This window comes from Diuraphis noxia, unplaced genomic scaffold (genome assembly GCF_037042655.1).
Source record: "Diuraphis noxia isolate RWA-SAM2 unplaced genomic scaffold, SU_Dnox_SAM2 contig0001, whole genome shotgun sequence".
Lineage (NCBI taxonomy): Eukaryota > Metazoa > Arthropoda > Insecta > Hemiptera > Aphididae > Diuraphis > Diuraphis noxia.
In genome coordinates, this window is record NW_028301711.1 from 76,145,822 (window position 1) to 76,160,079 (window position 14,258).

The 14,258-nt window shown below is 27.0% G+C and overlaps 1 protein-coding gene across 1 annotated transcript; it reads right to left on the bottom strand.

Moving 5' to 3' along the window:
- Positions 1 to 436: 436 nt before the first annotated feature.
- LOC149061727 (uncharacterized) lies at positions 437 to 984 on the bottom strand. Its single transcript, XM_089215088.1, has 2 exons — positions 913 to 984; positions 437 to 787 (listed from the first exon to the last, which is right to left on the bottom strand). Exons 1-2 carry the CDS (start codon positions 982 to 984, stop codon positions 437 to 439), a joined length of 423 nt encoding a protein of 140 aa, XP_089071214.1.
- Positions 985 to 14,258: the final 13,274 nt, after the last annotated feature.

The following is a 14,258-nucleotide window of genomic DNA, read 5'->3' on the forward strand; positions in this document are numbered from 1 at the left end:
CGCCCGTGCACAGTTTTTTGTGTTACCTATTAGGTATTTATTTTATTTTATCAGTTTTTATATTTATTACAGGCTGCTTTTAGATATTATGTTGTTCCTAGGTTGCCCATGTATTGTATAGAAGTTTCTCTAAATTCTTTTAAAACTAATTAAGTTTTACAACGTCATTGTAACATTATTATATATATTATGGTGTTATATAAACCAACAAAAAAATATTTATAATGACATATTTTATTCATCTCAATACCGCTTTATAAACAGTATTTTTGGTACTGCTTTTTGGGGCTAAAATAAAATAACCAAACTACTGGCAGAGCTAACTCAAGAACACGTGACATAAAAATATCCATGTGAAAAACATTCTTCTTTCAAGTCAATCCCTACCATGCTCCTGCAATGATTGTCCTTGAGACTTATTAACAGTTATAGCAAATTAAACTTTGAGTGGGAATTGTATTCTTTTAAACTCAAATGGATAATCAGTTGGAATCAACGTTATTTTCGGGATTAAAACTATTTCTTCTCTTGCACACCCAATGATAACTATAGCTTCTATTATATTTTTGTGCAGAGCTTTAACTTGCAATCTAGTTCCATTACACAATTTAGGTGGGTTAAGATTTCTCAGTAACATTATAGATGCTCCAATTTTAAGGATAAGTTTATGTGATGGAAGACCAAAAATATTCAGAATATTAAGAAATTCTAAAGGGTAATAGACAGTATCATCCGAATGAATCACTAAATCAAAAGATTCATATTCAACAGTTTTTTCATTAAATGCCTTTATTATAATTTGGTATTAGAACTAGGTAAGGGTACTGCAGTTTATCGTATGAACAGTGAAATTCACTAATATGTTGCAATTTGTTATCATGGCTTTGTAACACAATATCTCGTTTTACGGACTGTTGTCCAATTATGACCAATGATATTCACTTGATGTTGGTGTATTATAACGTCATCTGTGAACATTATCATGTTTTCTATCAGTGTGTATTATAATTTCAAAGTTTTTACAATTTTGAGGTACTCTTTCGAGTGTGGTCCAGTATGTCAACTGGGGTGCGTATACGAAGACGCATTAATATTCGAAAATAATAAGTAAAACACCCAGTTATTTTAATGCATTTCAATTTTTAGAAAAACCCGTAGTTACTGTACATAAACTTTGCTCATACGAAGACGCGTTATTTAATAATAATAATAATTAGCTGTAATAATAAAGCAATAAATGTGTCAACACATAAATCAGATTGTTATAGCAACCATTTATAAACAAAATTTCCACCGTAAATATCAAAATCCCCGTTTGAGCAACCTTTCAAAATGCGAATCTTGAAAAATTATTTCTTAGTGCGCCTCTAAATTGCTTAAGGAACCTCTGTACAAAATTTCAAGTCTTTAGACCCAGTGGTTTGGTCTGGCGTTGATGAATCACCCAGAACAAGTCTCTTTATATAATATATAGAAGATAGATTTAGAACTGAATTATAATGTTCGTATTGATTTGTAATTCTACCCCGATAAATTTATAATATACATCGCGTAAACCGGCGACCGTACATCATTATGTTGGCCACCAACGTTTAATGTGCAGAAACGTGTTTACAAAATTTGGGAAAGTATTATTATAATTATTATGCAATTTATTTATCGCTTTATCCAATATTATTCGTATTTTATTTTTTTTACCAGAACCAAGCTCGTAGATGCACAATCACACATTGAACTCTCGTCACCTGTAACTTGTAAGTCATCTCCAAATGTCGCTATACGCTATAAGGTACATATATCTTTGTAGATTAGTTTTTCGTATTGCAAATATTGGGATAGATGAGAACCAGTGGCGTGGGAAGGGCCACTGGGGAAGGCGATTCGAACATTTGAAACCATATACAACGATGATACATCACAATAATATAATATTTCCGTAGGTATGTTATAAACTAATATTTTATTATGCTAGTAAATCATATTATGATAAATGTATTATTTATATTTACTAGTAAATACCAGGAATAACTTAAAAATCAATGATGATGTTTTTTAAACCTTTTGCTTCAGAAAAACTTGGTATATTATTATACGAAATGCCAGACTACAGCTTGACACAAATTTCTTCCGGTTTTTGGGAATTTTTCTATAAAACATAGGAAATGTCGAAATTGACTTTTCAATAAAATATACCTATCGTCGTCCGTCTGTGCTGCTTAGCTGTCAATATATATAATAATAAAATATAGATATTTTTCATCAAACTTTTAAAGGACTTTTTCGCCTGAAATGTTGATAACAAGGGCAATTATGCTAAAAAAAGTTAAAAAAGTTATTCTATCAAAACCAATACTTTCATTGCTTGGTAAGTATATTAAAACAGAAATATAGGCACTAAAAAAATCATTAACTATGAAGAAAAAATATATATAAAATATTTTAATCAAAATAACAAAAAAATCGTACCTATCTAATCGAAATTAAAATTTGTAAAAACAGCGTCCTTTGTATCATTTTAATTTACGTAAGATTTTTCTACAATTTTACTATTGTACATACTGAAAACAAAAATAAGTTCAAGAAATTTGTTTATTCAATTATTACTCAATTTGAAAAGAACAGGGTATCGTTTGGCCACATTTATTGTGAACATTTTTTAAATAGGTAGGTACTTATTATATACGCAACTACATTAGTTGATAACTTAAAAATTATAAAAGAGTTATTACCTGAGTAAAATTGTATTGTTCTTTTCTATAATATTAAAGTAACTCGATCATACTATTATAAATTTTATAAATTATAAAGTTCAAAAATTTTACGAAATTTGTCAAAATCGCTAAATTATTTTTATATAAGCATTAAAAATTATTATACAGATAAAAATTCATAAAACTAAATAAAAGACATAATACTTAACTATTTTTTATAAGATTCATCATAAGATTTTTTTCTAGAATTTATATGACAGTCTAAAACTCTAAAGTAAAGACAAATACATTTTATATGATCGTTGAAATAAACCAAGTCTTGACGAAATTGGATATATGGGTATAAAAGCGATATTTATCCTATAACGATTTTTGTTATTATAGTATTAATTAACAAGACGTATTAATCATATAAGAATTTGAAACATTCTATTATCATTTAAATTATCTTTTTAAGGTTGAGTCAAAATGCCTGAAAATTAATCAAGTTATTTAAGAGACATAACATTTTTAATAATTACTAATTACTTTAGTATTTTTCATTGTTTTTTAGCTAACGATAAACAAATAATTACACATTTTTCATTATTTTTTTTCGATTCATTGTTTTTAATTTAATCCCGTTAGAAAATTCGTTTTTTTAAGCATTTTAAGTAAAGCTGCACAACATAGCTCAAAAATATGAAATAAATATAAATAAATAACAATAATATGGTAGGTAGTAAATATATTTTTGCTATATTAAATTATTGCTTTTAGATTTTAGCAATTTAAGATTTTAAAATGGAAAATTTCAATAAAGGATAACAAGTTTTAATATATGATTCTATTATATTATAATATATCAGTATATCGTATATCACATATTGATAAAATTAAAACATCAATTATCGTTAGTGAACATATATTATCTAAAGATTGGTTACTTCCGAATAAATTCAGAATCCTGGAAACACCATTATAAGGACTATAATGATATAATGTTCATAATTGCATATACGTTATTAAGTAATTTGAGATGATTCAAGTGTACAACTGTTGTAATATATAATATAATTAAATATAAATATAAAATAATAATATTATGTTATACTCATTATTTGATAATTTACCTATACGTAACTCATTACTTGGTCTATTATCAAAAAAAAAAAAAAACGCAGATATGACTTTTACAGATCACCAATGACAATATAATTATAATTTATATATAAAATACTTATGAAAATTCAAAGTGAGTAATAAAAATTTGATTGTTTTGTATTATTGATATTTGTACGTTGTATATGCAAATGCAAATGTATCAATGTTTTTTAAGAAAATATTTACAGAGCAGTTTATTTTCTAAAATTATTTTTGAGCTTTTTATAGGTCAGTAAATCTTCATAAATAATGAAAAGATTTTTATGAATAATAAAATAGTTATAATATACAATACAAATTATTATACATAACAAATATTATTTTACGTTTATTTATTTATTAATGTATTCTGAAATCCAGTGTGCTCAGAGTATAATAAATTATAAATGTATAAGTTATAGGAAATTATATTAACATTTTAAATATGAATTTCATAGTACCTATAATTATTAACTGTATTTTAGTATTTTACGCACACTAAATTATTCAGAATATAACATTTCAAATAAACGCAATACGTATTGCGATTTTTTTGTTTTTGATGTTTTTGTACTTTAGTACCTATTACTTTTCCAGTTTTTAAGTATTAAATATTGTTAATTAATGGTCTATTTATAATGGTAAAATGTGTAGTTGTGGGTTGTACTTCGGGGTACACTAGCAATAGTGAAAAAGTTCATAAATTTTGTGCTCCCTAAGATCTTGATCTTAGGAAAAAATGGCAGTCGAAGATTCCAAGAAAAAATTTTATTCTCACTGAAAAATCATATGTATGCGAAAAGCATTTTAAAGAGGATGATATTGTGAAGTTTTGCACAATTAAGGTACGTACTTAAAATATAATGCCTACAGACTATGGTTTAAGATATACCTACTTTATATCTTAAAGAGTTTTATAGACAGCTATTGATTATTGTTTCCTGTGTACCTACCAAAATTAATTATTTTAATAAAAAAAAAAAATTTATATTAATTTATTTTAGATTCCATACAAACAGTGGCGACTAAAAGATGGAGTAGTCCCCTCAGTATTTCCAGGCCCAATTTATTTATCAAATATTAAAAAACCACGAAAGGTACCATTTGTACGTGATAGCACGAGCAAGACTTTTAATACTATTTTATATTAAAACTTGGATTCATTCAATGATCCAGAAGTATTGAATATAGTGGAAAACCCTATTGAGGACATTGAAGGTATTAAAAATCAATTTTTAACTAAATGCCATAGGTACTTTTATTATAATATTATATCTTATGCTAGTATGAAATCTTTTGTTACTAAAATATATCTATTTTTATTTATTAATATCTTTTTAATATCCTAATCTATTTAATTTTAATGTTTCAATTATACATTTTTTTATTAAAACCTACTTAACAATTAATTATATTAAAAGTTTTATAAGAGCATGTGTAATCTCATTAATGTTTATTAATACACCTAACCTAGCCTTAGACAATTTTGTACGAATTTATAATGCCATTTAAATACCTACAAGCATAGGTATATACATAATAGTTTATTTATTATCTTATCTTAAATTATTTAAATTTCCTTCATTATATTATATTTTATACAGTTTAACAACTTATTATTCTTTATTATAAATATAAATTAATATATTTATACTAATAATACATTGAAAGTAATTACTTTTTAAATTGCTGTAAAAATAATAAATTGTAATGTAACATATTTAATAAATTTATTGAATTAATTTTAGGTAATTTGTTTCAACAAATATCTGTTGAATTTAAATTGATTGGTCCTTGGACAAAATTACTCATGTCTCAATCAAATCAAAATTTGTGTTTTGTAACATTCAATTTGAATTCAAAACCAGTGCCTACAATTCAGAGATGTATACAAATTGATGAAAATAATCATTTGACCTTTTCTGTAAATGGAAAAATTGTTCAATTAAAACAACATAGTTATCATATTACTCCTGGAAATAGTAGAAATCAATTTTTAAAAAACCTTAAACAATATGAAGATATAAAATTATGTAATAGAGGACCCATCGAGAAAAAATTTTTAAAATTGTATAATACATCAAATTTATAAATTATTGCATATTTTTAATATATTTAATATGCTTAATTTTTATATGCTTTATTTAAACTGCTTTACTTATTTTTGATATCCTTCTTAGTCCTCAATAAGAGCTGTATGCAAGATTAATAGCTTTTAGTTCTTAATTTTTGCTTATTGATTAAATTTAGTGTAAATTATAAAGTTTTTGATTTATTTTGCAGGCTTCAGGAATCATCACTCTAGTAAATGCAGCACAATTCCACAACTGATGATATATTATATTTATTTAAGTGTATAGTGAATATGTTATCTAAATTTAGGTGTTCATAAATTATACTTTATTTTTGATTAAGGTATTTACAATTTACTATTATTATAATTCTATAATATAATGGAATTTGGTTAGGGTTGCCAGATTTTAAAATCACCATCCCGGGACATCATATTATTAAGTAACCTTTTTATTTTTAGTATAGTTAGTATAATTATATGGAAATAATATATATTTGTTATTTTATTTAAAATTAATAAACCAATACAATTTTTTTACATAAACGGCAAGCCTAAATTTGGTACGCCATCTCCCGTCATGCGCGGCGTCTATAGGAAAGATAAAACGCGACACGCGTATACTGAATATGGGGCCAACTACTACTAGTGCTAATAGTTCGCCTACGTCGCCACTTAAACATGTGATAATGATTCGAGCTCCAACCTGAGTAGATAACCGTGACCTTAATTAAATATAATTAGGTACATAATAATTAATAATATAGCAGTTCCTACAACTTGAACTCTGTGGACCAAGACGCAAAAAAATGTTTAGGATAATTCGAAAATAATGTCGTTAAAGTACACCGTACACCTAATTATGTAGGTACCTTCCTACTCAACTACTTAATAAGGATAATTTTATTTTGGTATCGAGAAAAATTTAAAACAACTCTTTTGTCATCAAAAATAATCCGTATCATACCATAGTTCTATAATCGGTACATTATTATTGTTTATTTAGTCATCACGTGGTACGCGACTATGTCGTTTATGATACCCTTTGATGTCCATAATATTCGGGGAGGAGAAGCCTATTATTTCACAGCCTGTGATCACAACCGATGTACAAATAACATAGTATTATATACTAACATTTTGGATATTGTCATATTTAATCGTAACGTTTTACATTGTCATGTTTGTTCGCAATAATTATAGATATGATATGAAATTATTGATGACGACACTGTAATAAAAATGTGTAAAACCGCATTGTACGTAATATGAATCTCAGTGAATGAGGGAATTCTATCAATGATTAGGTCCATCATTGAAACAAAACAACTAGGAGAGAAGAGGTCTTTATACCCCTTAATTAAAACACGTAGCTCTCCTTGTATTTTTGAACCTAACCTGACTATTATTATTATAGTGAAATTCCATAAATGTTACGTTTTTAAACCATAAAATAGGTATTTGCTAAAAACAAAAACTAAACTATTTTAGTCATATCAAGTTTTGAGTAGTTGACATTATCAAATAATCGTACTACTTCATCGCGGGCTCTTAGTCAGCTTAAAAATGTAACTTCTTACAAATTTATTTTAAAGATGATGTTCATGAAAAATATATTTAAAATTACAACTCCAGTTTCAGTATACATGCAGTCTCCTAAATTCGATTTCACTGAAGTAATTTAGTCAATTCAGCTCAAAAACGACTTGAGGAATTAGAAAATGATCATAAATTACATAAATACAATGAATTAACTGGCGAAGTAAAACAGTTTGTAATACATGAAAAGCTCGAGGAACAAAATTTTCTAGTTGTTAGAATTAGGAGAAAAAAAAGAATGGGTGGAGAGAATTTGCATGATTAATATAATGAAGTTGCCAACACATCATCTTTATTATTTAAATATCAAGTTTACTTTATTGTGTTAGACACAGTCAGCACTGTTTTGAATTCTAGATACTCTCAAGCACGAGAGGTATTAAAGGATTTGAATATTTTATGTGTAGATATGTTTAATTGTTAAAATACATATTATATATATGAAACATATTATTTCGATTGGATTTTCGTTAAAAATCGCAGAATAAATCATGATCTGTGTTTAACATCTTCAGGTAGAAGTTTCAAGTTTCTAAATAAAACAATCGTGGATAGACATTATGGACACTCATTTTTTCTTTTGAAGGGATATATAAAAATAATATAGCTGGCGCCATATAAATATATTTTTCCCACACACCTTAAAGGTAGCTACAGATAGGTGTCTGTATACATATTTTTTTTAACTATTGCTATTTTTAATATCTTAAAATAGTTTACTAAACTCCCGACGTTAAATTTGTTAAAAGAATATAAGTTCAATAATAGGTAACTTATTACATTAATATTAATTGATATAGTAAAATAATATCAATATTTATTTTATAGTTAAAAAAAATAAATGCATCAGTAGGTTTTAGTTTTATGTGTGGGCGGGTGTGGGTGGATAATTTCAGTATTTAGCGTTATGAATAAAATATTAGTGACGCCACTGGCTGTAAAAACAACTTATGAGAAACTAGTATAATGATTTAATAATACATTTTTAAGGGTTTTTAATAACTTGAAAACAAAAAATGATACCATATCGAACAAAAATATCAAAAGTAAAATTGTATTAAATCTAATAAACGATAGAATTAATATTTTTTGAAATTTTCAGTAGACAACACTTCTAGAACTCTGTTTTTAATAAAACTGCAGGTTTGTATTTAATTCGATGTGTACATAAAATTGATTCAAAAATATGTTTTGTCATTGGATTTCGTGATTTGTTGATCTCCCCTATAACTATTTTCCAAATTGATTTGATATAACACAGCACATATGGCTGCAAAATATGGATACTGAATGGAAGCTAGCGATGTAAAATAATTTGAGCAGCAGTTTAAAAATCTGCTCACTCCGAACTAAAATAAATGGCCAACAAGTCAACCTAAAGAGATAGAAAGGATTCTATATTGATACACTATTGTAACAACGCAAAAATAAGATGAAATATGTAAAAATGTGTCCTGTCGATAGTTAGTTCAAGTTGAGAACCTGTATGATTCTCTACACTTAACTGATATAGAGAATAATAAAAACACGTTATTACTTTTATTCAGATGTTCAGAGAGCTCTCAAATCCGTATAATCGAGGATAATTTGATCAAATACACCGTACGATATAATTGTATGTGAAATGTGAATACAATGTAATATTTACAGTTAATATGATATATAATAATATATTAAACTCCATATCTGACTCGCGGCTACCTATGGATTATGGTGTATCCAGTATTAAGTGATTCAATTCCAAATTATAGGTGCCAACTCAGAATACTTGAATCGAGATAATAAAACATAATCATTATCTCGTCATAAAATATCGATTGCAGGATTTGGTAATGGAAGGTTGTTATTGAGATGGCTATTGTACTCATTCAATGGTTTAAGGGTCAATACAGTTATATACTGATCAGAAAATAGCAGGCGGCTTTATAAAAAGGTTATTTTTACACATCCGGAAGTAGATTTCTCTTTGGCGCAAAGACCTTTTTCGACCATATATTTTCTTTGGTGGCATAATAAGAAAACCACACGCCTTACGTTTTACCGTCGCAAGTGTGTAGGTACATGCCGATTTCTTTTCGTGATCGTATAATATAGATCGTTTATTTCTGTCTATGACAATGGTTTCATTGGGGATGTTCGATTTCTACATACAACAGTCTGGACCGTTATTTATTAGTCGTTACATTTCAGCTTAATTGTGAAATTTCGACGTGTGAGCATATATCACTACACTATAAAAAAAATCATTTTATACCTACAGTGAAAAAATAAAATTATTGCATTTTGAGTTTTTCGTATAATTTCAATGCAACAAATGCGAGTATCGCCAAATACAATAATATCAATAGGAATACAAAAATTATCAATGATATGTCCATTAAAATAGAAAAACGCATAAATAAGCAACAAAAAAAAAAAAAAAGCGGGAATGTTGATATCGATCTGCTGTACAGTAGATTACAGGTGGGTTACTGTAATGGATGGAATTAAATTTGAATTCCACCAAAATAAGAAATCTACTTAAAACCCAATGTTGTAAAAATTTAAATTTAAAACACTCATAAAAAAATAATTTGACTTTCTGGAGAATATTTATTTTATGATAAAGGTTGGAAAACTTGTAATAAATCTTGTTATAAATTTGCAAATCTTAAAATTTTTTATGAATTTCTAGCTTAATTAATTAAAATTATATTGCAATTGTGCGTTAATCAATTTAAATTTTAAGTTAAAAATAAGTGATTTAAAATACCGGTAGCTAAACGTCTTATGGGTAGGTAAATAAGTGTATATAACTCCTGGAGGCCAAATTTTCTATCTTAACAATAGACGAGGATGAAACATCTGTGGATTTGTCTTTTTGACGGACACTAAACGACGGGAGCGAAACGTCCTTTTTTCGATTTTTCTTTATTCATCTGATTTTTTATATAATTAAAGTTTTTTTTTTTAATTTCAACATTGTAAATGATTATAAATATAACGAAAGATGTACGGTATAATATAGGGATCCAAATCAATAATAACAGATAATCCATGGCTTTATAGTGCTGTTACAAAAATATCATAATACTCGTATAATATAATCCTGCTATATTTTTTTGTATAATTGGATGTGACAACTTTCCATTATTGAATGACAATGGAATCGTTGCATTTATATAACATAGGTACCTACCTACCTATATACAGTGAAACCTCTGAATACCGGACACTCTCGGTCGCTTAAATTTCGTCCGCTATTGAAAGATGTCCGTTAAAGGAGGTTTCATTCTATATTATTATTTATTATTACTATAAATTTTATGACCCCTTTCGCGAAAAGTCAAATATGCCTGCACCTTTGTCATATTTTGCAAATTATTATTTCATCAGAGTACAAACAGCTTCTGCAGCACAGCGGGGACTCCGTGTTATTTAATGAAAATTGTACAAACAGGAACCATTTCACGTATACATCAGTGAAACTGTATTCGTTTACAATGTATATTCCACGTAATTATTATCAATAATAATTACAGTAAATTTGGGAGACCAGAAATATAATTTTGTGTGTGATGTGTACAATACTATATACATGCGTAGTAGGTACTCATGAACAACAAAAGCGAGCATTTAATAATATTATATATTATATACATTATAAATTATAATATATTCGTAATATTTTAGATTCTGAGCGGAGCGAGGAATGTATTGATTTTACAATGATGTGTGTGTGTGTGTGTGTGTGTATGTGTGTTTTTTGTGTCTGTCATCACGTTTTGGGGCAGTAAAAATACTTCGATTTTCCACATCAGTACCTTGTTAGATCAGAAAATTTGGTACTTTGGAGTTTGAAAGGTCAAAAGTAAAAAATTCTTAATATTTTTCTAAATAATTGGTATAAAAAAAACTAAAAATTAAGGAAAAAACGGAAATTTTTACGCACAATCAATTTTCAACAAAATCGATTTTGGTTTTTAATGTAACTTTAAAACAAATGACCATCGACACTTGAAATTTTCACCGAATGTTTATATAGGTATATTCTGTTCGCCACGAAAATTTCAAAAAATTTCGATTTAAGTTGAATTATTTATAAGCATATGCAATTTTCGACCATTATTAGTTTTTTTTTAAATTATTATCGATACAAATTTATTTGTTGGGTAGAAAAACTTAGCAGTTGAAAAATATTAAATATACATATGCATGATTTTTTTTTAAAGCATTGTTTAAAGTTTGAATATTGATAAAATACGTAAAAATCACGAAAATTATCGAAAATTATTTTAAGCTAGAAATTCATAAAAAAATTAAGATTTGAAAATTTATTACAAGATTTCTTACAAGTTTGTCAACCTTTATCATAAAATAAATATCCACCGAAAATTCAAATTAAATTTTTATGAGCGTTTGAAATTTAAATTTTTACAACATTGGATTTTCACTAGATTTCTCATTTAGCGATTTTCTTATTTTAGTGTAGCTCTAAAACAAATGTTCGCAGATACTCGAAATTTTAACTGAATGTTTATATAGGCATTTTCTATATTTGATAACATTTTCAAAATATTTTGATTAGTGTTGAGCTGTTTACTGATGTTTTAACTTTTCAACTTTTTTAGTTAAATTTTTAATAATCTATAATATATCCTAGACAGATAAACTGTCTCCACTCAGAATCGTTATTCGTATACAATGATATAATATCATTGGATTTAAATTTAATTCCATCCATTACAGTAACCCACTTGTAACTTGTTACTTGTAACTGTACAGCAGAGCGACATCCACGACTTACCCATTTGTTTTATTATTGATGTGAACAATCCGTAGTAAAACTACAATGTCACGTGTGTTATGGAGGTAGCCGAGTGCACATGTACATAGGATACATTTTTACACGGACATGATTTATGGAAAGAATCAACGTGTGAAAGGAAAAGAACCACTTTATACAATATACATGGGACTCGCTGCAACAGATAATATCGCTACTCCGTGCGACACATTATTTTATTCAACTGCAGTGCGTGCGGTTTAGTGGGTAGGGCCAGTCGTCTGCCGGGTGTATAAAATATTGCCACGAAGGACGGTACCTAGGTAGCCGTATTTTTCAAGTTTTATTATCATATTGTTACACTGTAATACAATAATTGTATCATAATATAATCGACTATCGAGTTGCTCCATGACATGCATTAAATATGATCAAACGTGTGCACTAGTTGAAAAGCTATTTTTTTTTTTTTTTTGACAATTAACCTAATTTAAAATTTACAGTTCAACTATCTTTTTTTGACTGGTTTAAAACTAAGCGAGTTAAACGTATTATTTTTTTTATTATTTTCTAATTTTCTAATTTAACGGCTTTAAGAGTTCACTTAACTTAATTAAATGGAGTTAATTATTTTCATTAACTAACCTTTGCATAATACCTAATACATTTTGTTTTGCGATGAAATACTGACGTAATTATTACGTTAGTGATAATAGCACATAACAATCATCGCACGAGTACATTGTAAATTGTAATTGATATTATACCTATTATGTAGACACATCTGAAGGCCTGAGGCGTATTAACGGAAACATTACATATTAATATATTATAAATGGATTTTTTTTTTATATACATTATTACGTCCTATAAGGCTAGGGTTAAAAATTAAAAACATTTAACTGCATTATATTCGAAAAAAGCGTTTCAAATGTAAGAGAGCTGGAGACTTAAGTTCAGTGACGGTCAAATGGGGTTTTTTATAGAGAGAATTTGGATGATTTTATTACATGAATATAATATTTTATTAATTGAAAGGATAGTTTATGGACATACGATAAATGTTTTAAAAATAATATCTTTAAAAAGTTACCTAGTTAATCAAATCTTAGTTAAAAATGGATATTAAAAACAATATTTAATCAAAATATTATTTTTCTTTTTTTTTTTTTTGTCAGTTTTGCAGTACTTCGTTTGTGGTTATAATATTTATAACTCCCCGATGAACCTAACCTAACTGGTGGCTGGTGGGTGAGAAGGAGCGTGCTGTTATAAAACATAAAACATTATCGATGACCGAGAGAGGTGTACGCATATAGCTACGCATTTTGTATGACAATTAATAATAATAATAATGATAATATCGAGATATTAGTCTAAATAATACAGTACAATTATTTAAACATTATCTATATGGAAATTTACTGTAGTAGTATAGTTAATTATTTTTATCATCAGAGAAAAAAATATAAATAAATTATTATGTATTATATATATTGAAAAAGGTCACAGGGGACATATTATGTCTACACTCACCACCCGTGTGGCCGCCACCGGCCATATATATTGCAGGAAAAACTTGTGCAAAACGAAAAAGCGCAGTAAAACTAAAATACTTACGCAACAACTACAGTTTTCAACCAAATCAATTTTGTTGTAATTCAAAAAGAATATTGATGGAAATTCGGAAAACTTAAAAAAAAGTATAGGTATTTATAACGTATTACTTACGAATTTCTAAAAAAATTTTAAAACATTCTGGCTCTATTTTAATTTTATTTTTTTTAGCTTTTTTAATAGAATTTTAGTTTCTCAGAAAAAAAACCTTAAACTTCTTAAGGTTCTTCATAAGTTGCTCTTAAAGCAATTTAAAATACCAATCGAAAATTGTATACGCAGAATTGTATTTTAGAAAAATTAATTATAAATAATTATTATTTATTGTTGGTGTTTTTTTTTTTTATTCATGTTTCGAAAGTTGCTCTTTTGT